At 45.8% G+C, this 26,066-nt stretch overlaps 1 protein-coding gene across 2 annotated transcripts; it reads left to right on the forward strand.

The window, feature by feature from the left end:
- Positions 1-399: 399 nt before the first annotated feature.
- Positions 400-24,952, forward strand: LOC306971003 (regulating synaptic membrane exocytosis protein 1-like). 2 transcript variants are annotated; one of them, XM_079567128.1, is made up of 9 exons: positions 400-492; positions 619-737; positions 3,235-3,386; positions 4,353-4,567; positions 11,272-11,304; positions 19,023-19,182; positions 21,927-22,141; positions 22,294-22,433; positions 24,150-24,952. In XM_079567128.1, exons 2-9 carry the CDS (start codon positions 621-623, stop codon positions 24,363-24,365), a joined length of 1,248 nt encoding a protein of 415 aa, XP_079423254.1. In that variant the 5' UTR covers positions 400-492; positions 619-620; the 3' UTR covers positions 24,366-24,952. The 2 variants fall into 2 exon arrangements, with proteins under 2 accessions (XP_079423254.1, XP_079423255.1); XM_079567129.1 differs by lacking the exon at positions 11,272-11,304.
- Positions 24,953-26,066: the final 1,114 nt, after the last annotated feature.

The following is a 26,066-nucleotide window of genomic DNA, read 5'->3' on the forward strand; positions in this document are numbered from 1 at the left end:
TCCGACCCGTTGGCTGCAAAGTTGCAACTGTGTTTTTTTGGCCCCAGGGGGAGATCAAAGGTGTCGTGTGTTCAGGCGTTGGGTATGAACACCCAGTAGTTCTATAATCACCCCCCCATTTAGTTCTATAATCACCCCCCCAAAAGATTTTGCGAAGGCAAAATCTTTTAAATCTGAGAAAACTGTGGTCTGTGCTGAGCTTAAGCAATGACATTTCCCAATAACTTTTTTTCAGTGAAGGTACTGAAATCGTCTTCTGTAAACTCAGTAAACTCAGTATACTGGATAACTCCTGTACGACTGAGAGCTTACACAGACATTTCCCAATAAAATGAGATCCCGCTTCAGTCTCTCCTCATCTCTCCTTCCTGAAGCCTCTTTTCTTTTCTTTTTCCAGGGGCCACCTCCAGGGGGGTCCTCCTGCATCCACCGTGCCTCGGAAAGTCCGGCAGCTTCCTCAACTTCCTCCTAAGAGCAACTCTGTAGAACAAGGTGAGCACAGAAGACGGAGGGTAGAAGACCACACGCTAAAGGGCTAATCCTCCATCTTTTCTGTGCTGGTTGTGCAAACGTGTATATGAATAAAGATAAATGAAGGTGTTTCCTGTGCTTCCTCAGCGATGGTGGCAGAGGAGCAAGTCCGTCAGCTGCAGAGAAGGGTCCACTCCAACAGAATGTCCACTGCCTCCGGCTCGAGTCAACACGAGCTGGACCGGGCGCTCAAACACAAGAGAGAGGTGCGTGGCGAGGCCTGGGACCCGTTAGATTATTGTTTCGATATTCAATCAATCAATGAAACTTTATTTATAAAGAGCTTTTCATACCGAAAGGTATCACAAAGTTTTACAGATTACAACATTTAAAACAATGCGCATGGGACAACCTTCCATATATATACATTTTATATATTAGGATTAAATAGATTAGTCAGTTAAAGGCTAAGCTAAAAAGGTGGGTCTTGAGCTGCTCTTAAAAACATGAACGTTCTCTGCAGCCCTGAGCTCCTCCTCAGGTGGTTCCAGAGGCGAGGGCCGTAATATTGGAAAGACGCCTCACCATGAGTCTTTTTGTTGACTTTAGGAATAACTAGGAGACCCCTGCCGGAGGAGCGAAGGGGCCGTGAAGGTTTGTAAGGTAAAAGCAGTTCTGAAAGATAAGAATGACCAAGACCATTAAGACATTTAAAAACCATTAAAAGAACTTAAAAATCAATCCTGAAACACACAGGGCCAATGCAGCGATTCTAAAACCGGTGTAATGTGGTCCCGCCTCCTTGTCTTCGTCAGGACACGAGCTGCTGAAGTTTGTTAAAGTTGTAAACCTGAGATCCTCTTTTTGGAAAGACCAGAAGGCAGGGCATTACAGTAGTCGATACGACTGGTGATAAAAGCATGCATGAGCGTCTCCGTGTTGGCCCGAGAGAGAATGGGGCGGACTCTGGCTATGTTCTTTAGATGGTAAAAACCTATCTTTGTGATATTCTTAATGTGTGGAATAAAAGTCAGCTCAGAGTCAAAGATCACACCCAGGTTCTTCACCTGTGAGGAAGGATTAATAGACAGTGATTGTAGTTTGGGTAAAAGTCTCTCTCTCAGGGACTCAGGGCCAATGATTAACATTTCAGTTTTGTCCTGGTTAAGCTGGAGAAAGTTTTCTGCCATCCAGAATTTGATATCTAAAATGCAGTTAAAAAGTGCATCTATTGGCCTGGTGTCAATAGACATGTCTCCTGATGACATCACCAAGAGGGAGCATACACAGATTAGAAAGCACTGGGCCTAAAATTGAACCCTGGGGCTCACCACATGTAATTCCATTTCTTTAATGATGCTTTTTTTTGATACTTGTACTAAAGGATTTGTCATCTAGAACCAGAAAACAGAGCAATACTGTTTGGAAGATCTCCAAATGTGCAATATCTGGTTCATCTCCATTGTCAAGAAATGTGTGGGAAAATGGGGAATGGTTTGGGGAAAAAGTGGGGGAACGTTTGGAGAAATTGTGGCAAAAAAACAAAAAGAAAAAATTTACAAAAAAATCTTGCAAAAAATGCAGAAGAAATGGAATGGGGTGAAAATGGGGAGAAGCAGGGCCGTGGGAAGATATTTTGGCTAGGGGGTGCTGAGAGGCAAGATTGCCCCCCAAAACGCTATTTCTTGGCTTTTTTCCTATTTATTTAATATTGCCTGTAATGCATAGACGATCCACCAGGGGCTGCTGCAGCGCCCTCAGTACCCTGGGTTTCCACAGCCTTGGGGAGAAAGTAGAGAAAATATTAGTCATTAAAAAAATAATATAATAAATGGGAAAAATGTATCAGAAAATGAGGAAAGTTGGGCAAAAATTCAGAAGAAAATGGGGAGAAAATTGAGAAAATATAATTAACTAAATATTGCAAAAATTAGGACAAAATTGTGGCCAAAAGATAAGAAAAAAAAATGGGGGAAACGAGGCAACAATTCAATTCATTCATTACTATTAAAAATTGGCAAAAATTAGGAAAAATAGATAAATTAAAGATTTGAGCTGAAACAACCAAGGCACTTCCTTTAATGCTTTCCCTGGCCCCAACAGGCCTTTTTTCAATACCTGCTTTTGATACTTACATTTTTTTTATATGATTAGTTACTTAAAGAGGGGGTATTATGCTTTTTTCAATCACACAGCACCAGTCTATATCACACTACAATGATGACGAAACCTTCTGTTGGTCTGTAAATGCAGTAAATTAAAATAACTGCCTTGTATAAAATTGCTCTCTCAAAATGGCTGTAGTGAATGTCTTGAAATAGGCCTCTGTCTCTTTAAGAACCTCTGACCCTTTCCGACACGCCCCCTCCACACGCTGTCTGTGGCATCAGTGGGGAGGGGGTTCTGCTGAGGAGCAGTGGTTGGTTACTCGGCTGGTGACGAAAGCTCGGAGGCGTCTCCAGGAGGTGGGGGCGTTCCTTGGAGGACTCAGGCAAACCTATCCCTAAAATGGCCGCCATCAGAGTTTTTACAGATTACTCAAAAATACGTGAATGTGCCAAGGCAACTCTTCAGGCATGTTTTTAATGAGGGAATGACATAATAACATGATGTAAAGCTTGAAAAAGTCGATTTTGCCTATTACCCCCCTTTAACAGTGCCCAGCTCTATGCGTGACTTTCTGCAGCATAACTTTACCCCTCGCTAAAGGGCTGGGGCTGACGAAACATTCGCAGAGATTGTGATGAAAAGTGTTCCTTTCAGATGTACAAGGACCAGCGGCGCAGCAGTGAAAACGTGTCCCACAAATCCTCGGACAGCGATGTCAGCGACGTGTCGGCCATTTCCCGAACCAGCAGTGCCCTCAGCAGCACCAGCTACATCTCCATCCAATCAGAGCGGCCGGGACGCTTCAGGTAACCCAGCAGAGCAACTCGTGTGAAGGCCTGTCAATAATGGAAAGCTGCAGACCCGGAGCCAAGACAGAAATACAGTGAAAAGCGAATCCACGGTGATAGTGCGCCCTCTGCTGGTAAAGATATTTCATTGTATTTTGTAGGACAGTGCTTTAATTTGTTCAATAAGGGACAGAGACAATATTTTGGAACAAAATAAAATGTTTATTGTGGTAACCGGCCATTGCTGTAATCAGTAAAGAAGGGAGAGAAATCATTGGGTTAATAATGTTGCATGTAGCTTGCAGATGCAATAACAAATACAATTTGTACCTTCAAGGTCTTCCCTGTTTCCTAAATTCAGCAGCATCTTTCTGTTAAATTCCTCAACTTCACAAAACAAGGCGGGAGTTAAGAGGTTAATGTGTAATAACCAAATGTTGTAATTCTGGGCTAATAATGATAATAATGATAATAATGATAATAATTATAATAATTATAACAATAATAATAATAATTTCTTTAAAATTAAAATATGCGATAATTTGCCACAGAAAGTAAAAGGTACCCTTAATACATCATTATGAATAAATATTTACTGCAATTGCATTTTTTGGGTAGCATGATTTTTTTTATTGTTTTTACTAATTCACAACTACGCATCTACGATTTAAAAAAAATGAAATAACTCGGTTAAAGTCTACTCACATACGTTGAGTTGATCAATCTTCCCAAGACCTAATACCGTCTTTACCAGCAGAGGGCGCACCATCACGGTGGATTCGCTTCACGGTATTTCTGTCTCGGCTCCGGGTCTGCAGCTTTTTCCCTTTTCAGGCCTGTAGCTCAGTGTTTCCCAGCTGGTGGGTCGGGAGTCGGGACCCTAAAGTAAACAGTCCCTAAATGTCCCTGTGACTCCATTGGGTGTCATAAGCTGGGTTTGGGTCCCATCGTCGTCCCGCTCTGAAGTGTCTTGTCGTTGTTTAGGCGTGCGATGCGAGCCACGGGCAGGCACATGATGAAGAGCAGCAGCATGAGCAGTGAGATCTACGGCATGGAGCACCCGGACGGCAGCCAGTCCGACACGGCGCTGGGAAGTCTGGGCTCCGGCATCAAGAAGCGCCGCTCCAGCCTCAGCCAGCGCGTGGTGGCCATTTTACCGTCCCGGAGGAGCCGCAGCACGTCCCAGCTCAGCCAGACCGGTCAGACACGGCAGAGGACGGGTTTAGGCCGTTCAACATGGGTTCACTGTTCACACACGAGAGTTTACGAAGAGAGTTTACGAAGCGTGCGCTCTTAGGGGTTTACTACAGTTTACTACAGTCACTGTAGCTGTAACTCTGAATCTCCAGAATCCAGTCAATGAGGAAGGACAAAATATTTTAGTCTTATTTTTAATTATAAAAATCATAATGGCTTGCACTTGTATTGTGCCTTTCGACCCTGCCATGCCAAGTTTCTTAACCTCTCACCACCCGCCTAAACCAAATGCATTCTGTCCTCATTTGAAAGCTAAGACCCACAAAACTGATCTTTTTCCTCGCATTTTTGCTGTGTTGTGTCACCTTTTTTATGTTTTATTTCTTTTTTTCCATTTTTGTCACATTTTTCTTGAGTTTTGTGACATTTTTGTTGAATATGTGTCACATTTTGTTGAATTTTTGTTGAATTTTTGTCTTTTTTTTGTTGAATTTTTGTCACATTTTTGTCACTTTTTGTTAAATTTTTGTCACATTTTTGTTGAATTTTTGTCACATTTTTGTTGAATTTTTGTCACATTTTTGTTGAATTTTTGTCACATTTTTGTTGCATTTACATCCTTGTTTTCTTCTCATTTTTTTGTGGCTGTTTTGGTGCTTTTTCCCCAAGAAGCTTTTTGATTGGGGTAAAGCCAAACTGGAGAAAATGTGATCCGTTCAGGTGGGAGTTAAGAGGTTAAACTGCCACACTGTAGTCATGATTCATTCACACCAGGGCTGAGACGGAATATCATATTGTTATATTTTGTCAATACTTTATCGCAATACTTTCAATACTTGTGTTTGGAGGTATTTTTTTATCACACTCTCGCTTGTTTTCCCAGTAACAGTTACACAACACTTTGTTATATTTTGTGTTATGCACTTTTCAATCTGAACACTTATATAACAATAAATGTCAAATAGCATTTGGTTTCAGTGATGCGCAGGTTGATCCGAAATGAGCGGACATCGCAGTTACCCGCGGTTACGAGTCATCCAGTAATATTTGTAATTAGGGTTGGGCGATGTCCCCTTAATTGGTCGTTGACGATGTTTACAGTGAACCATCGTGATGGACGATGATATCGTCCATTTCTCATTATAAAAGCATTTTTTTTAAAGACATTTGCATAGCCTATATATGCTGCATATTACTATGTATGTTAGGAAAATGTGAGATTGCATGATAAATGGATCTAAACTAAACATGATTTGAACAGAGTCACGGACACGACTTTTGCAAAAGAAATGTGTTAAAACTTGTGCGCAAAGTCTGAGAGGAGAACGACTTATTCAGAGCGTGAACTCCAAGGCTCTTGTCACACTAATACAAATGTAAATCGGAGCTTATTATTTGCATTTGCTCAATTTTAACGTAATGTTTAAGAAACAGTGGGTGAACGGGACATTATTTTGAAGTTTGCGTCGTAGCTACATTTTTGAAGCCGCTCCACGCGCCGCCCGGTCCGTGTGCTCTAACCTCTTAACTCCTGCTGCACCGCGCCTTTCTCTCTCCTCTCTCTTTCCTCTCTCGGTCCTTCGTGAGAATAGTCCGCGCACTCAGCTAGCTCCGATGTGAGAGCCATCTCATTTTTAAACGGTTTAAGTTTCAATACGCAGCAAAGCAAAACAAAACCACGCGCTGTTAAACTCTGAGCTGCAGAGAGAGAGAGAGAGAGAGAGAGAGAGCCCCGCGCGTCATAAACAGAGCAGCTGCGTCTTTACGTTAATAATTACGGCTAACACATCGTGGCTTCTGGCAGGCTACTGACACTAGCGCGCATATTAGTTACATCAGTGATTTAATTTACAGTGCAATCCCTGCAAAGTTTGTAGGTTTGCAAGGCCCACAGAAGACCAGTGCGTGTTTTTGACGGGAGGGGGCGTGGCATCACGATGGTGGCGCTCCATCGTGATCTTGCTCATCCATCGCCGATGGACGATGACATCGTCCATCGGCACAACCCTATTTGTAATGATATTTGGTAGGGATGTCCCGATCAGGTTTTTTTGCCCCCGAGTCCGAGTCATTTGATTTTGAGAATTGCCCGATACCGAGTCCCGATCCGATACCTAATACATTATTTTAAAAATTAAGAATAAAAACTATATTATTCAACTTGTTTTCATTCATGGTTTTGGACATAGAGAGTAACTCTGCTTTGTCTGTTTTTTCTCAAGTAAGCAAGACTATTACGGTGTAATATAGTTTTACACAGAGAGGGTGATCCAAAATCCCATTCGTTACTAAATGTGTTTGTTGATTGGCAATGAAAACAAAACTTGGGCAATACATTTTTTATGCACTGCAACGTAAAAAACTGTCTGGCAGCACAGAAAAAAAACACTGCAGTAAAGTGGCAGTTAAATAACAATATATTTGTCCAAAAGCTAAATGTGCCATGTTAACCTGATTACAGTCTCTTTAATAAGTAGATATACGGTGACCACATTTCTCAGCCTGAAAACCGGGACAGGGTCGAGGTCCGTACGCAGCGCACGGTCCACCGAGCTGTGCACGCGCGCCGTTCACCGTGGCTTGAGCGCGTGTCACCTACAGTGGGCGTGTACAGGGTGCGTGTGTTTTACTAAAGGTTTAAGACAACCAGGAGTGACAACAAGTGCTTCAGTTCACCTCCGGAACATAGCGCGGGGATAAGTGAAGAGAGGAGGCGGTGGTGAAGAGAGGAGACGGTGGTGAAGAGAAGAGGCGGTGGTGAAGAGAGGAGGCGGTGGTGAAGAGAGGAGGCGGTGGTGAAGAGAGGAGGCGGTGGTGAAGAGAGGAGACGGTGGTGAAGAGAGGAGACGGTGGTGAAGAGAGGAGGCGGTGGTGAAGAGAGGAGACGGTGGTGAAGAGAGGAGACGGTGGTGAAGAGAAGAGGCGGTGGTGAAGAGAAGAGGCGGTGGTGAAAAGAGGAGGGGGTGGTGAAGAGAGGAGACGGTGGTGAAGAGAGGAGACGGTGGTGAAGAGAAGAGGCGGTGGTGAAGAGAGGAGGGGGTGGTGAAGAGAGGAGGCGGTGGTGAAGAGAGGAGGCGGTGGTGAAGAGAGGAGACAGTGGTGAAGAGAAGAGGCGGTGGTGAAGAGAGGAGACGGTGGTGAAGAGAGGAGACGGTGGTGAAGAGAAGAGGGGGTGGTGAAGAGAGGAGGGGGTGGTGAAGAGAAGAGGCGGTGGTGAAGAGAGGAGACGGTGGTGAAGAGAAGAGGGGGTGGTGAAGAGAGGAGGCGGTGGTGAAGAGAGGAGACGGTGGTGAAGAGAGGAGACGGTGGTGAAGAGAGGAGACGGTGGTGAAGAGAAGAGGCGGTGGTGAAGAGAGGAGGGGGTGGTGAAGAGAGGAGGCGGTGGTGAAGAGAGGAGGCGGTGGTGAAGAGAGGAGACAGTGGTGAAGAGAAGAGGCGGTGGTGAAGAGAGGAGGCGGTGGTGAAGAGAGGAGGGGGTGGTGAAGAGAGGAGGCGGTGGTGAAGAGAGGAGGCGGTGGTGAAGAGAGGAGACGGTGGTGAAGAGAGGAGACGGTGGTGAAGAGAAGAGGCGGTGGTGAAGAGAAGAGGCGGTGGTGAAGAGAGGAGGCGGTGGTGAAGAGAGGAGGGGGTGGTGAAGAGAGGAGGCGGTGGTGAAGAGAGGAGGGGGTGGTGAAGAGAGGAGACGGTGGTGAAGAGAGGAGGCGGTGGTGAAGAGAAGAGGCGGTGGTGAAGAGAGGAGGCGGTGGTGAAGAGAGGAGGCGGTGGTGAAGAGAGGAGGCGGTGGTGAAGAGAGGAGACGGTGGTGAAGAGAGGAGGCGGTGGTGAAGAGAGGAGACGGTGGTGAAGAGAGGAGGCGGTGGTGAAGAGAGGAGGCGGTGGTGAAGAGAGGAGGCGGTGGTGAAGAGAGGAGGCGGTGGTGAAGAGAGGAGACGGTGGTGAAGAGAGGAGGCGGCGGTGAAGAGAGGAGGCGGTGGTGAAGAGAGGAGGCGGTGGTGAAGAGAGGAGGCGGCGGTGAAGAGAGGAGGCGGTGGTGAAGAGAGGAGGGGGTGGTGAAGAGAGGAGGCGGTGGTGAAGAGAGGAGGCGGTGGTGAAGAGAGGAGACGGTGGTGAAGAGAAGAGGCGGTGGTGAAGAGAGGAGGCGGTGGTGAAGAGAGGAGGGGGTGGTGAAGAGAGGAGGCGGTGGTGAAGAGAGGAGGCGGTGGTGAAGAGAGGAGACGGTGGTGAAGAGAGGAGACGGTGGTGAAGAGAAGAGGCGGTGGTGAAGAGAAGAGGCGGTGGTGAAGAGAGGAGGCGGTGGTGAAGAGAGGAGGGGGTGGTGAAGAGAGGAGGCGGTGGTGAAGAGAGGAGGGGGTGGTGAAGAGAGGAGACGGTGGTGAAGAGAGGAGGCGGTGGTGAAGAGAAGAGGCGGTGGTGAAGAGAGGAGGCGGTGGTGAAGAGAGGAGGCGGTGGTGAAGAGAGGAGGCGGTGGTGAAGAGAGGAGACGGTGGTGAAGAGAGGAGGCGGTGGTGAAGAGAGGAGACGGTGGTGAAGAGAGGAGGCGGTGGTGAAGAGAGGAGGCGGCGGTGAAGAGAGGAGGCGGTGGTGAAGAGAGGAGGCGGTGGTGAAGAGAGGAGGCGGCGGTGAAGAGAGGAGGCGGTGGTGAAGAGAGGAGGCGGTGGTGAAGAGAGGAGGCGGCGGTGAAGAGAGGAGGCGGTGGTGAAGAGAGGAGACGGTGGTGAAGAGAGGAGGCGGTGGTGAAGAGAGGAGACGGTGGTGAAGAGAGGAGGCGGTGGTGAAGAGAGGAGGCGGTGGTGAAGAGAGGAGGCGGCGGTGAAGAGAGGAGGCGGTGGTGAAGAGAGGAGGCGGTGGTGAAGAGAGGAGGCGGCGGTGAAGAGAGGAGGCGGTGGTGAAGAGAGGAGGCGGTGGTGAAGAGAGGAGGCGGCGGTGAAGAGAGGAGGCGGTGGTGAAGAGAGGAGACGGCGGTGAAGAGAGGAGGCGGTGGTGAAGAGAGGAGACGGTGGTGAAGAGAGGAGGCGGTGGTGAAGAGAGGAGACGGTGGTGAAGAGAAGAGGCGGTGGTGAAGAGAGGAGGCGGTGGTGAAGAGAGGAGGCGGTGGTGAAGAGAGGAGGCGGTGGTGAAGAGAGGAGACGGTGGTGAAGAGAGGAGGCGGTGGTGAAGAGAGGAGGGGGTGGTGAAGAGAGGAGGCGGTGGTGAAGAGAGGAGGCGGTGGTTATCAGGTTATAGAGACGAAGTTTCCCCTCGTCTTTCAGCACTTGCGCACGTATGAGCGCAGCGGGCCATCACGGACTTTTAAACATCTCTGCAGAAACGCGAGGGTTTCTCTGCTCAGTGGGGTCTGAGTAGGCCTGGTTTAATCACATGTAGATGTGTATTAGCGATTAAAAACAGCTGTTTGCTACTTCTTACCGCTCTCTCCCCCCGTCCTGTCTTCCCGTCCGTTCTCACTCCTCTCTCCTCTTAGCCTACAGTAAACTCTGCACGGGTTGTCTGAGATGTTGTTATTGTTCTCCTGCGCTGGCACTTGTGTGGATTTGGGCATTTCTCAGACGAAGGGGGGGCACGGACTGAGCGATGGTGCGAGTGGTTTGACGCAGCAGGTGGAGTTAGTGACAGGGGCGCTGGGCCAGGGGGAGGGGACAGGAAGTGGTTCGCGGTAGCTCGAACTCTGATCAAAAGCAACGAGAATGGACACGCTTAAATATCCGAGTCCTGATCGGGAGGTATCGTCCGATTCCGATCGAGTCCGTAACCACGTGATCGGGCCCGATTTCCAATCACGTGATCGGATCGGGACATCCCTAATATTTGGGTCGCGGTCAGTCGGGTGGTTTGAAATAAAGATGCCAGTTAAACCCTTAAGGCTTAATGAATTTGGCCAACTTAAAGGGACTATACGGAGTTTAAAAATGTTAAAATTAAGTTTTTTTTCCCCCAACATGTTCCAGCCATGTCTTAATGTGTAACATGAGCTCAGACCTGTTCACCACAACTGCCTCTAAAATCCTGCACTGTCACTCAAAAAGGTGCCACTTCGGCTTAATATAGAAGGTGCAGGTACATGTATGACCTGAGGTGGCAGTAGTGAGTATGAAATGACCAACTTGCATCAAGTCTCTTTAACGTTCATATTATTGTGTTCATCCTGCCAGACCAAAATGAAAAAAAAATCAGCACAAAAAAAGATCACACACTCTAATATATCTTGAGCTGGCTTTGAGCATGAAAATATTACAAAAAAACAAAAACAAACGCTCATTCTAAAGCATGAAAAATACTGCAATAAACAAATTAAATGTACGTATTGCAAAGACAACTTAGACAAATGAATAAACAGACGATAAGGCCGCCAGTACAGCTCGGTGTGACTGGACTCTGGAGGTTCTGAGCTTTCAATTGAGGAATAGCAGATCTGTCAGGGTTTGGGAAGTGAAGGAGAGTTCTTTTAGGATTATTGAAAACTGGTCTAGGTTCAGCTCATATCTGGGAATCGAAGTGTTTCCAAAAAACAGCAGCTTTAAATCGTGCATGACGGAAATACTCTTATGTTAAAGGGAATGCTCTCGATGTTTAGTCGTTTGTGAAACTGCCGTAACTTGAAGAATCCTCCTCCTCTGAAGAGCTGACCTCATGGATGACTCAGCTGTTTTTGACGTGTGTATCATTTGTTGTTGTCTGTTGATGTGTGTGTGTGCTGTGTGTATTGCAGAAGCGGCGGGTAAGGCGCCCGAAAGGCAGAAAGGTAACACTGGACAGAGACCAGAGTTAGAATTAATACTTTATAATCAGGGTTAGATCAACTTATGCTTTTCGAACATTCAAGAGATTTATTTGCCGATTTTTAGCAGCTGTAGGTTTGGAAGTGACACATACAGAACCCGTCAAACGTTTGGAAACATGTTCTTTTATTTCAGGACTATTTACGTTGTAGATTTTCACATTTATGCCTGAACAGATGAGGCATTATGTGTTTTGTCCTTTTAACCCCCAATTTAACCAAGCAGGTTTTTGATTCCAGTTCATCTTTGCACAAATCTAAAATCTTCTCGACTGGAGCTTACAGCGGCCAGATTAACCCTTATTTGAAAGCCAAGTCCTGCAAAACTTTGTTGCTTTTTTGTCTTTTTTTTTTTTTTGTCGCATTTGTGTCACTTTTTTGTCTTTTTTTTTTACATATTTTTGGTACTTTTTTGTTGTCATTTTTTTGTTGCATTTTTGTCACTTTTTTGTCGCTTTTTTGTTGCTTTTTTCTCCAGACTGGAGTAGGGCTGTCACGGTATGAAAATTTTACCTCACGGTTTTCGGTATTACCGCGGTATTTTATTTTATTTAGTTAATATGTTCAGAAAGCATTGATAGTCCTACACAAACTGAAATAGTTTCAAAAAAGTTTAACAGTGCTTATTATATTTTAAAAATACAGACAAAGCCTCAAAGTAAAGAAACTATAATGATGTGCTGTTGATCGTTTCGAGGGTATTACATATTTATAGCGCCAGAAACGAAGAATACCCAAAATATGCCCAGACTTCAGGCTCGGTCTCTGAAGGCTGATCGATCCTGCGCTGTCGTCTCGGACATGATTCCAGCTTCGAGAAAGTTTTGTTTTGGTTGTAGCTGCAGAGGCGCCTGCAGCAGCTTCAGCAGAGGAGACGGCGGCTCATAAGGCTCACTTTGCCTGAACCGCGGGCGCCGTAATCCACCGAGAGAATGTATTTTTTCAAAAACAAGACGGTTATTATTATTGTCAACATTTTTATTTTTAACCGTGACATCCCTAGACTCGTGGGTAACGACAGTGAGACCTGGGAGGGAGTGATTGGGAGGAACGGCCTCCCCGATCTGAACCCGAGTGGTGTTCTGTTATTGGACTTCTGTGCTTGTCACGGTTTGTCCATAACGAACACCATGTTCGAGCACAAGGGTGTCCATAAGTGCACGTGGCACCAGGACACCCTAGGCAGGAGGTCGATGATCGACTTTGTAGTCGTGTCATCTGACCTCCGGCCGCGTGTCTCGGACACTCGGGTGAAGAGAGGGGCGGAGCTGTCAACCGATCACCACCTGGTGGTGAGCTGGATCCGCTGGCAGGGGAGGAAGCCGGTCAGACCTGGCAGGCCCAAGCGTGTTGTGATGGTCTGCTGGGAACGACTGGCGGATCCCTCTGTCAGTGGGGTCTTCAGCTCCCACCTCCGGAAGAGCTTCACCCAGATTCCGGGGGAGGCGGGGGACATGGAGTCCGAGTGGACTCTGTTCTCCTCCTCCATTGTTGATGCGGCTGCTCGTAGTTGTGGCCGTAAGGTCTCTGGTGCCTGTCGCGGCGGCAATCCCCGAACCCGGTGGTGGCGCCCGGAAGTAAGGGATGCCGTCAAGCTGAAGAAGGAGTCCTACCTGGCCTTGTTGTCTTGTGGGACTCCTGAGGCAGCTGAGAGGTACCGGCAGGCCAAGCGTGCTGCAGCTCGTGCAGTCGCAGAGGCGAAAACTCGGGTCTGGGAGGAGTTCGGGGAGGCCATGGAGGAAGACTATCGGTCGGCCTCGAAGAAATTCTGGCAAACCATCCGGCGCCTCAGGAGGGGGAAGCAGTGCTTCACCAACACTGTGTACAGTGCGGGTGGGGGGCTGCTGACCTCGACTGGGGATGTCGTCGGACGGTGGAAGGAGTACTTCGAGGACCTCCTCAATCCCGCCGTCACGTCTTCCGATGAGGAAGCAGAGGCTGGGGACTTGGAGGTGGGCTCGCCCATCACCCAAGCTGAAGTCACCGAGGTGGTGAGAAAGCTCCTCGGTGGCAAGGCTCCGGGGGTGGATGAGATTCGCCCTGAGTACCTTAAGTCTCTGGATGTTGTAGGACTGTCTTGGCTGACACGTCTCTGCAACATCGCGTGGCGGTCGGGGACAGTGCCCCTGGATTGGCAGACCGGGGTGGTGGTCCCTCTCTTTAAGAAGGGGGATCGGAGGGTGTGTTCCAATTACAGAGGAATCACCCTCCTTAGCCTCCCCGGTAAAGGTCTACTCCAGGGTGCTGGAGAGGAGGATCCGGCCGATAGTTGAACCTCGGATTCAGGAGGAACAATGCGGTTTTCGTCCTGGTCGTGGCACACTGGACCAGCTCTATACCCTCCGTCGGGTGCTCGAGGGTTCGTGGGAGTTCGCCCAACCAGTCCACATGTGTTTTGTGGACTTGGAGAAAGCGTTCGACCGGGTCCCTCGTGGTGCCCTGTGGGGGGTGCTCCGGGAGTATGTTCCCTGTATGACCGCAGCAGGAGCTTGGTTCGCATTGCCGGCAGTAAGTCAGACCTGTTCCCGGTGCGTGTTGGTCTCCGCCAGGGCTGCCCTTTGTCACCGGTTCTGTTCATTACTTTTATGGACAGAATTTCTCGGCGCAGCCAGGGGCCGGAGGGCGTCCGGTTTGGGAGCCTCAGAGTCTCATCTCTGCTGTTTGCAGATGATGTTGTTCTGTTGGCTCCAACAAGCCAGGACCTTCAGCACGCTCTGGGACGGTTTGCAGCCGAGTGTGTAGCGGCCGGGATGAGGATCAGCACCTCCAAATCCGAGGCCATGGTTCTCCACCGGAAAAAGGTGGTTTCCCCTCTCCAGGTCGGTGGGGAGTCCTTACCTCAAGTGGAGGAGTTCAAGTATCTCGGGGTCTTGTTCACGAGTGGGGGACGGATGGAGCGTGAGATCGACAGACGGATCGGTGCGGCGTCAGCAGTGATGCGGTCGCTGTATCGGTCTGTCGTGGTGAAGAGGGAGCTGAGTCGGGGGCAAAGCTCTCGATTTACCGATCGATCTACGTTCCCACCCTCACCAATGGTCATGAGATTTGGGTAATGACCGAAAGGACAAGATCGCGAATACAAGCGGCCGAAATGAGTTTCCTTCGCAGGGTGGCTGGGCGCACCCTCCGAGATCGGGTGAGGAGCTCAGCTACCCGGGAGGAGCTCGGAGTAGAGTCGCTGCTCCTCCACGTCGAAAGGAGCCAGCTGAGGTGGCTCGGGCATCTGTTTCGGATGCCTCCTGGTCGCCTCCCGCGGGAGGTGTTCCAGGCATGTCCTAGTGGGACAAGGCCTCGTGGAAGACCCAGGACACGGTGGTGGGACTATGTCTCCGAGCTGGCCTGGTGTCGCCTCGGGGTCCCCCCAGAACAGCTGGAGGAAGTGTGTGTGGATCGGGAAGTTTGGGCATCTCTGCTGAGACTGCTGCCCCCGCGACCCGGCCCCGGATAAAGCGGAAGAAAATGGATGGATGGATGGATGGATGGACATCCCTAGACTGGAGAAAAAGTGCTTGGTTAAGGCGGGGGTTAAGAGGTTAAACAAAAACCGTTGAAATAAATCAAATTATTCAAAGCTTTTACTTATATTACTGCTTTGCACTTTGGGCATTTTCTCAACGGGCTTCATAAAAGTAATTCAGATTTCACATTCACAGTATATAGATTATGATTATTATAGATGATTGTTCAGCCGTTGTTGCCATAGTTACGTAGAAAGCATCCTCACAGAGCCGTAGTGTTGCTTCAGCTCTGAATCCCGACGCTGCCCTCTGTCTCCAGCACGTTCCTTACTCCACCCTCTTCTGTCCACACCTCTGTGACCCGTGTCTTCTCTAACTTTAACCCGCTCATCCCTCACGAGGACGTCCGCCCGGGCCGTGCTGCCGCCGCCTCTGTCCCCTCACCACGCAGGACTTACAGATTCTTTAATTCAAATCTGGTCCTGAAAACCGAATGTTTGGGGTCGACGGTGAGGTGACACCGGCCTGTTCGCCTGCATGGATTTCCCCGACAGTTCTCAGGCTTGTACGAGGCAAAGGAGCGACTCTTCTGAGCTAAAAATATTTATTTAGTTACGCATATGAACAATGATTCAGACCTCACATTCACAGAAAAAACACTCATTCAAAGTGCGGTTGTGGCTCCTTAAAAATAATAACTATGCATTTTCTGATCTGGATCTAAAAGTTTTCAAATGTACAACATAGATCATCTGTCAAATCCACATTCCCTTGGGTTTATTGGACTTTCTCTTATTTCAAAATTACCACATGAACATCATCAGGGAATTTGGTGATGATACTTTATTTGAGCATCCATACATAATCAAAATTATTTTTATGCTCGTACGAGAATAGTGTCACAATACTAACATTTCAAACTGGATTTCAATACTGAAAATAAAACTCGATTCTCGTTACTGAATACTTTGATAACACAGCAAAAAAAAAAAAAAATGTTGCTGTAGGAAACTTGTGTCTCTGTTTCTGTCTTCACAGAACCTCAGGTCTAATTTAGAGAAAGAATATGAGATCCGAGGCACACAGAGTCGGCTACTAGTGAAATGTATTATGTGTTACGTCAGGGCAGTGATTAACACACAGGTACAACCATACTTATAAATTACATGTCATGTGACAAGTAATCTCTATTTCTATTTCTCTATTTATCCTCTGCCTACTCGGGTTCCTGTAGAGCAGGGTCTCAAACTCATTTGGACGGGGGGCCAAAAATGCGAACCCAGTGTTGGCCGGGTCCGCAACAGACGAAGCCTTTTATATTAAGTCAATTATGATTTAGCAAGTTTTTATCGTTTGCTATAATATTACTTAAAATAGACTGTACTTACCTATCTGCACATTTTGAAGCTTCTAGAGGTTTCCAATCAGCCAAACATTTGCTGAGCTTCTAAATTTGAAATTACAATTAGTTTTTTTGGAATTAATCCCATTTTGGTTCAGGGCATCAGTGATCTTTCAGTCAGGTCCAGTTTCTGTCTGTGAGCCGATTAAAGAAATGCAAAATGTACAACAAATGTCATTTTAATATAGTGTAGAAACCAAGGCCCGACCAGGGACTGGAGCGGATCATGAGCTTCAGCTACAAACTTGTTTTTACTGTGTTACTTTTCAATGACCCTGTCATATAAATAAATACATCAATGAATGTGTCGACTTGGACACTTTTCCAGACTCTGGTGTGTCTGAAATCAGCTCAGTGAGATTCACCTCATGGAAATAATGTGGAGTCACTGACCTCAGGCCTTTTTGTGACCCACAGTTAGAGAACTGATGGGGCTTATGTTTTTACTGTCAGTGTTACTGTAATTATTTGCAGTATTTTAATACATTTCCATGTTCTCTATTTTTAATTTAATTATGGATCATGTGTCCTTAATAAAGATTAAATTCATGGACATGATAATGTAGCTCAGAGAGAGAGATGGAGAGAAAAGGCTCCTCACTTTACTGTTGTGACGCCTTTAAACACTAACACAATGTGTTCGCTTTGCAATGTCCTAAAGGTAAATAAAGCAGTGCAGAGATGTAACTTTTCCAGCACACGTTAAGCTGAACAACTGAAGTTTCTCACTCGCGTTCTGACGTCTCCACCTGTTTCAGAAGCTGCTCTCTCTCAGTCCACGGCTTTTAGTCTGTTTCTCTGTTGAAAAGGTTGATGAGTCGTCTGCAGAAGCGCCGCATCTCCCCTCCCCTGTCTGATGTCGACATTCTCGCGTCTGCAGCAGCATTGGCGCTACCGCGCGGTGCCTCATGGGAAGTGTAGTTCTAATGTGTTTAATGCAATTTACCGGCGGGCCGCATATAATATAAAGAAGTAATTATCTCGCAGGCCGCAAAAAATTACCTCGCGGGCCGCATTTGCCCCCCGGGCCGCATGTCTGAGACACCTGCTGTAGAGCATCATATCGCTCACACTTTCTGTTGGATCCGACGAGGCTCCTACAGGTTGTTTGCACTCAGGTCTACTTTGTTCTCTCTCTTGTATCTTCACCTGCAATATTCATAGTCAAATGCTGTGTATCAACAATATAAACTATTTACTGACTGGAATTCCCAAAATTTCATCCACTAAGCGGTGCTGTGATTAAAAAAATGACACCGTTTCTTGCCTAGCGCACTTCCTGTTGCTGTTATACTGCATTCAGACCGAACGCGATGGAGTCTTTTCGGTTCTGTTTTATTGCCTTAATGGTTTGTGCAGCCCTGTGAGGTGACTCCTGTTGTGATATTGGGCTTTACAAAACTATTGATTGATTTAGACGTCAGGGGCGAGTGATTTTAAATGTGTTCTGAAGCGTAGGAAGGAGCTCTTGACTGAAAAAGAACTGCTGTTTTGGTTCTAACTAGTCCCTCTTTGTTACTGCCATGTTTTATGAATCTTCAACTATAGCTATACACACGATCTACGCAAGGATCTCCCCAGTATTTAAGCACATATCCAGCCCATACGTCTGAATAAAGGACAATTATTTGTGCCAGTGGACAATGGTGATTCCAGGTTAGCCCTGTTAGCTTGTTACAATCACTGTTGATGAAAAGTCTGCAATAAACCACAAATGCCCGAATTGGCCCATGACCATCATATTAAACATTTTCTCTTCAGTTTGGCTTTACCCCAGTCCAAAAGCTTCTGGAAAAAAGCTGTGAAAATAGCAACAAAACTGAGATGAAAACAATGATGGAAATGGGCAAAAAAGTGAGAAAACATTGACAAAAAATTTATGAAAAATTGATGAAAAAGTGGCAAAAATGTCACAAAAATATCACAAAAAATTGACAAAAAATGGAAGAAAAAAGGACAAAAATGTGATGAAAAATTGACAGAAAAATGACAAAAAATTTGGCAAAAATTTGACAAAAAATTTGACCAAAAATGTGACAAAAATGACAAAAAAGTGACAAAAATGAGTTGAATACCCAACAAAAAAATGATGGAAAATACAATCTGATGACGTGAGGAAAAAGATCCTCTCGGTTCAGGCGGGAGTTAAGAGGTTGAAGACTTCAGATTCTTAGAAATAAAGGCACACATTTGTACATGTTGTTAAAGTGCATATGACACATTAGACACATTTTTTGCTGAAACATAGTTAAAATAATTGTTTAAGATTTTGCACACAAAAAAAATTAGTAAAAAAAGTGTCTTTACTTTCACCATTTTTATTTTTATGATGACTGACAGGAAGTGACATAAATGAATGAATGGGCCACTAAGCTAACGTTAGCCACAATCGCAAATTCTAGCTTCGATACCACTTAGTATTGATTTAGTATCCGTTATTGTTTTTTGACAGCTCTAAATGGGAGTGGGATTAAGTAGTACTTATTTATAATCAAATGGAATTAAATCTTATTTGATTTGTGCATTTTTGTACATGACACAAGTCAAACTGAGGACAAGAAAATGCATAGAATAGAACTTTATTCTGTGTCCCAAAGAGCCGATAAAAACATTAAACACAAAATCAGATGAATATAGATATATATAGCTTCCTGTAGAAATCCTGTCTAGGCACTGAGACCTGAATCATGATTGATAAAACATAAATTGTAAACAGTTATTGAGCCCAGTCCAGCCCTCACCTCCTCAGTACAAGCCTGACGGCTCCCTCACACCCACCGACAGACCAGCAGCCTGACCCTTTGTCTCTCCCCCAAACGCAGAGGCCCCGGCGGGGAAGAAGGTGAGCAAGGCGGCCTCCAGCTCCATCCAGCGCAGCGTGGAGACGGGGATGGCTGTGGAGTTTCCCCGCGGCAGCACCACCATGAACCGCCAGGCCAGCAGGGAGTCGACGGACGGGAGCATCTACAGCTCTGAGGGGAAGTACGTACTGACTCATGGGACAGGATTCCTCAGTCACTACATCGCAAAAGATTAGTCAAAGTAAAGTCCTCTACAACTAAGTCTTCCTGTGGGGTGTTGTGCAGAGGTGGGCAAACTATTGACTAGCTATAACAGCTTCACCTCCTGTGATCTTCCTCTGAAGCATCACCCGGTGCTGAAAGTGACATAGGCAGCATACATGAGCCAGCCTTTCTAAAATAACCTTCAACAGCCTCAGCTCCAAGTCTCTATTGAAGGAACTTGAGTGGAAGTGTGTAGGAGAAGGAAGGAGGAATTGGTTTTAGAAAAGGCCAAAGATTGGTGCTTTGGTGCTTAGTTGGTTTGGTGTGTCACGCTGCCATCTAGTGGTTGAAAGACAAACTTCCATGTTGAAAATTGGAAGATAGAAATGAAATACTGTATTAACCCCTTAACTCCCACCTGAACCGAGCACATTTTCTCTTCAGTTTGGCTTTACCCCCAGTCCAAAAGCTTCTGGAAAAAAGCTGTGAAAATAGCAACAAAACTGAGATGAAAACAATGATGGAAATGTGACGAAAAAGTGAGAAAACATTGACAACAAAGTGACGAAAAATTGATGAAAAAGTGGCAAAAAGAGCTGCTCATTTGGTCGTTTGGGATTTCTGCACCGGGCGCTGATCCCGTGGGGGCTGCTGAGCTCGAGCGCCCGCCCCAGGCCGCCCAAAGCTTTGGCCACGAGGCTTTATCTGCCCTGATTACAAAGTGATTCATTAGATATTGTGTAAAATAAAACGTACACATTGAAGTGCAACGCGAAAAGATACAGATATCGGGACTTGGTAAAGTTGATACTGATAAATATGTTTTTAAAGACATAAATTATACACTTTTGCAATAAACAAAAATACATTTTTACATTTTAGACAATTTTACTTTTTTTTTTTTTTTTTACAATTATAAATAAGGCGTTATGTGGAAAGTCATTAAAAAATATGATGTGCAAACTGAAACAATAATTTTAAAAAAAATAGGTCAAATATGAACTTGTTTGGGGGTTGCAAATATATATTCTGAATTTTAAAAAATGTAACTGTTTATGAAGTTCCCACATAAAGATGTGTCTGCAGTGCCCCCTTAATAAAACAATGTAAAAATAAAATGCATTTGTCCTCAATGACCTGTTCATGACGTTAACACTTTAAATGAAACTGTTGCTGATGTTGCGAGAAAATGAAAGCAGGTTCAAAGTTGTTTCAACACTTCTGCTCAGAAAACCATCTTGAGCAGGAGACACGTCTCTGAGGATAAAAGACTCTTAAACCGGGAACATCTCTGCGTTTATTTTAGTGGTGGGCCGGTGACCTGGGCTTCAATTGAGGTATCCTCATTCCTGCCCTCTTCGTCATGCGTTCCCCTCAGCGCATGGGCATAAGAGGGTGGTTTCAGTGGAATTCCAGTTATAATCACATCATTTATCCGAGTGTTTTGTTCTAAGTCTGTCACTCGTGTCTCCAGAAAAATTATTCTGTTTTGTTGTTGCTGATTTAGCTGTTTCAGCTCCTGAACTTCCTTCATTAAGCCCATGATAGTGCACTGTTGTTCTCAGATGGTTCCCAGTTGCAGACCCACCATGTTAAGAGAAGCTCTTAATTCTTCAATGTCCTTCTTTACCTCTTTAGTTGACATGGTGATGTTGTAGCAGCCTCCTGGCCTGATGTTAGCAGCTGCCTAGCCTGGTTGTAGCAGCCTCATGGCCTGATGTTAGCAGCTGCCTAGCCTGGTTGTAGCAGCCTCATGGCCTGATGTTAGCAGCTGCCTAGCCTGGTTGTAGCAGCCTCCTGGCCTGATGTTAGCAGCTGCCTAGCCAGGTTGTAGTAGCCTCCTGGCCTGATGTTAGCAGCTGCCTAGCCAGGTTGTAGTAGCCTCCTGGCCTGATGTTAGCAGCTGCCTAGCCTGGTTGTAGCAGCCTCCTGGCCTGATGTTAGCAGCTGCCTAGCCAGGTTGTAGCAGCCTCCTGGCCTGATGTTAGCAGCTGCCTAGCCTGGTTGCAGCAGCCTCCTGGCCTGATGTTAGCAGCTGCCTAGCCTGGTTGCAGCAGCCTCCTGGCCTGATGTTAGCAGCTGCCTAGCCAGGTTGTAGTAGCCTCCTGGCCTGATGTTAGCAGCTGCCTAGCCTGGTTGTAGCAGCCTCCTGGCCTGATGTTAGCAGCTGCCTAGCCTGGTTGTAGCAGCCTCCTGGCCTGATGTTAGCAGCTGCCTAGCCTGGTTGTAGCAGCCTCCTGGCCTGATGTTAGCAGCTGCCTAGCCTGGTTGTAGCAGCCTCCTGGCCTGATGTTAGCAGCTGATGATATCGTAATAGTCTTTGTTGATGAAAACAACACTGGTATCCACTGTCATCAATTTGATCCAAGTGAAAGCTTTAACAAAAGGTTTTCAGCAACAGACTGTGATCAGTGACTCACTGTGTGACCTCTGAGCTCCACAGACCCCACAGCTGCAACTGACAAGAAAAGCATAAGAACCTGCCATATGCAAGTCTTTCTATGTGTTTATATTTTTGATTAAGGTTTTCTTTTCAATTTGAGATAAATGGTTATGAAATATACGTGCAAACCAAAAACAAATAACATGTACAATAACCTTAGCTCATTGTTTGCATAAGAGGTAATGACACATCACCATTACGTCGAGTGGTTTCCGAAAGCAGTTCAGTCTCAGTTTCACGTGTCACACTGAAAACCCCCTCTCCTCTGTCCTCTCCAGTCTGATCTTCTCAGGGATGCGTCTGGGCACCGACAGCCAGTTCAGTGACTTCCTGGACGGGCTGGGTCCCGGGCAGCTGGTGGGCAGGCAGACCCTGGCCACGCCCGCCATGGGGGACGTGCAGATCGGGCTGCTGGACAAGAAGGGGCAGCTGGAGGTGGAGGTGATCCGAGCCAGAGGCCTTATCTCCAAACCAGGAGCCAAATCTCTACCAGGTGAACGACTCCAGGAAGGAGACGCTGACACATTTTTAGACACATTTGAAGAGGGAAACTTTTTACATTTAGAGACATCAATTTGAAACTTTTCCTTCACCTGCAGCGTAAGAAACACAAGTCCTAAACCTGCTCTCTGTTTGCTCCTGCAGCTCCGTATGTGAAAGTTTACCTGCTGGAGAACGGAAACTGTAAAGCCAAAAAGAAAACAAAGATCGCTCGAAAAACTCTGGAGCCGCTGTATCAGCAGCACCTGCTGTTCGAGGAGGCGCCGCAGGGGAAGGTCCTACAGGTGAGACGTTCAGGGAGAACTCACAACGCAGCCGACCTCCAGATTCACACTTCACTCAACTGGCGGCATGGCGGCGCAGTGGTTAGCACAGATAAAAGGTCACGGGTTCGATCTCCACCTGGATCTTTCTATATGGAGTTTGCATGTTCTCCCCGTGTCTGCGTAGGTTTCCTCAAGTTTCCCCTACCACTAAAAACATGTACAATAGGCCAGAATGAATGATGTGTGAGTGAATGAATGGTGGTGTTCGGTGAGTCTTCAACAACCTCAACATTATTAGGTGTTTTGGCCTTTCATCGCAAGACACCGTCCTCTGAGGCAGGTCATTTTACCCCCATGCTTTCTCGTTCCGTCTCACACAGCCGGTGACTGCTCTTTTCTGCAGCTGTGGCCAGTTCCTTGACTGTCTTCCTCTGTGCTTTCCCTCTGATGCCCATTTCTTTCAGGAATCTTGTAGTTGAGTTTGCAACGAAACTTCAGCCGCCCACAGTATGTATGTTAACCCCTTAACTCCCACCTGAACCGAGCACATTCTCTCCAGTTTGGCTTTACCCCCAGTCCAAAAGCTTCTGGAGAAAAGCTGTGAAAATAGCAACAAAACTGAGACGAAAACAATGATGGAAATGTGACAAAAAGTGAGAAAACATTGACAAAAAAGTGATGAAAAATGGATGAAAAAGTGGCAAAAATGTCACAAGAAATTGACAAAAAATTGACGAAAAAATGACAAAAATCTGACAAAAATGTGATAAAAAATTGACAAAAAAATGACAAAAAAGTTACAAAAATGAGTTAAATACCCCAAAAAAAAATTATGGAAAAAAATCAGATGACGTGAGGAAAAAGATCCTCTCGGTTCAGGCGGGAGTTAAGAGGTTAAAGCAGAACTAAGCAACTCATACCCCTAGAGGCCACAAGTGTCGTAGCGTGTTGCGTTTTTTTACTCATTAATTGTCCGTGAGACTAAATACTACTCTGACAGAAAAGACAAAGGGAGAGAGGGATATTGTTCATCCACTTACACAATAGAGATCATTTGTTTCACTCAAACTTGGTTGTAAATACTGTTTAAGTGGCGCTAGCCCACAGTTAGCTTTGCCCATTAGCCTGTTAGCTTCTTCTTAGTGATTCTATTAGTGTGTATTGGGTTTCCGACTCAGTGTAGGGAAAGTTGCAAGCATGGTTTTCTGGCCAGAGACACCAGGGGGAGATGAAAGACCCTCCAATCATCCCATTAACACTTGTATATTACCCCCACAGGGACTACAGAAAGGATTTATTACGGTAAACAAGTTACTTAGTTCTTCTTTAAGAACTTAAAAATGTTAAAAACTTAGAAGTTAAGAACTGTTTAGAAAGTAAGACAGACTTGCAGACTATCTTTTGGAGTTTACCCGTGTTCGAAGCCGCTCTGAGTGCGGCAGAACTGAGTCTGAGTCTGGATGAATTTAGCTTTTGATGAATTTAGCTCGTGCTTCACTTTGTTTGTTTGAGCAGTGAGAGAATTAATCGCAGTTATTTGGCACCCGTAGCCACATAGCTGCCCAACCAAATTCTTTCATTAGAAAAAGCCGAGTGTTTTTGGACCCAGGTGAGATGTTATTGATGACATGACACAATATTCAGCGTGATGGTAAAAATCTATGATGCTAAAAAAGCAGCGACTTGCGGTAAATAAAAATGTGGTCGAGATTAACGTTGTGTCTGTTTCTGCAGGTGATCGTGTGGGGAGACTACGGCCGCCTGGACCACAAATGCTTCATGGGCGTAGCACAGATCCTATTGGAGGATTTGAACCTTGCGAGCACCGTGATTGGCTGGTATAAACTGTTCCCCCCGTCCTCGTTGGTGGACCCCACGTTAGCGCCCCTCACGCGGCTAGCATCTCAGACATCTCTGGACTCAGGACCGCCCCCCGGTGTTCGATCCTAGTGACCGCAGCTCCTCTCTCTCTCGTTAAAGGGACAGCGACAGACCGTTCCCACTGGCCCACTGCCGCAAAGAGAGAGAGAGAGGAAGGAGAGAGAGAGAGAGGCCGAACGAGCCAATCAGAGCTTAGCAGAAGACTGACAATCACGCCTTCCTCCGCCGCGCGCCGTTTTGTTTACAAAGTTTGTTTTTCGATCGTTTCTGTCCTGCCTCAGTTGGAGCTGCGCAGCGTGGGAAATCTATTTTAAATATTGCAATAATGATAGGAGCCGCAGCTAGCTACTGCGGCGCATAGAGTTTTATGGTGGTTTCTGTGAGAAAACGCTGTGCAGCCCCAACCGCTATCAGCTACACTTCTGTTTAGGTTTTTTTGTTTTTAGTGCCAATGCTGCAAAAACACATTTCCACATACGTTAAAAGGACGGGAATTCAGAATTTTGATCTTTCAGACTCGTTATATGATATTTACGAGATGTTTTGACTTGTCTCTTTCCAAGTATTTTCTCATCTATTTCAAAGCATAATCAGTTTACCTTCAACATGATTAGCGAACACAATGTACCATTAGGACACTGGAGTGATGCTCCTCTGTTCACCTTCCATTATAAATCTCAGTTTCCACCACATTAACAATGTCTAGACCAAAGGTGTCCAATGTGCGGCCCGAGAACCAAATGTTGGGGCTTATCTGCATCGGCCTCTATTAGATATGTTTCTATATATTTCTATGAACTATTAAAAAAATGACTTACTTATTGCAAGTTTAGTGATTTCACAAGATTAAAGCCTCAGAAACTAACACTTTATAGAGAGACAGAGCTGGTATTCCAAGCGTAAATAAAGGTGAGGGGAACTGTTTACCCTCTCTTTGAATCCTCTTAACCCCCACCTGAACTGAGCACATTTGCTGCAGTTTGGCTTTGCCCAAATCTGAAAGCCTGAAAAAATGTGATGAAAAATTGACAAAAATGTGATGAAATGTTGGCAAAAATGTGACGAAAAATGGACAAAAATGTGATGAAAAATTGACAAAAAATGTGAAGAAAAATGGACAAAAATGTGACGGAAAATTGACAAAAAATTGACGAAAATGTGATGGAAAAGTGACAAAAATGTGATGGAAAAATGACGAAAAATGTACGAAAATGTGACGAAAAATTGACGAAAATGTGACGAAAAAGTGACAAAAATGTGACAAAAATGTGACGAAAATGTGACGAAAAATTGACAAAAATGTGACGAAAAATTGACGAAAATTTGACGGAAAATTGACAAAAATGTGACGAAAAATTGACAAAAATGTCACGAAAAATTTACTAAAATGTCACGAAAAATTGACGAAAAATTGACAAAAATGTGATGGAAAAGTGACAAAAATGTGATGGAAAATGGACAAAAATGTGACGAAAAATTGACGAAAATGTGACGAAAAATTGACGAAAATGTGACGAGAAATTGACAAAAAATGGACAAAAAAGTGACAAAACGAGACAAGACTCACAGAAAAGTGGCAACAAAATGACAATTAAATGAGTTTTGTAGGTCTTAGCTTTCAAATGAGGCGTCACACTGGCCTATAGGCTGAAGCTTTTAGATTTGGGAGAAGCTGAACTGGAGAAAAGACGCGGGGGTTAAGAGGACGATGCTCAATACACTTCAATAAGAGGCCCTCGATGAAAACAGTTAAGTCGCCCCTGGTCTAGC

Source organism: Gobius niger (assembly GCF_951799975.1).
Source record: "Gobius niger genome assembly, chromosome: 12".
In the NCBI taxonomy this organism is placed as follows: domain Eukaryota; kingdom Metazoa; phylum Chordata; class Actinopteri; order Gobiiformes; family Gobiidae; genus Gobius; species Gobius niger.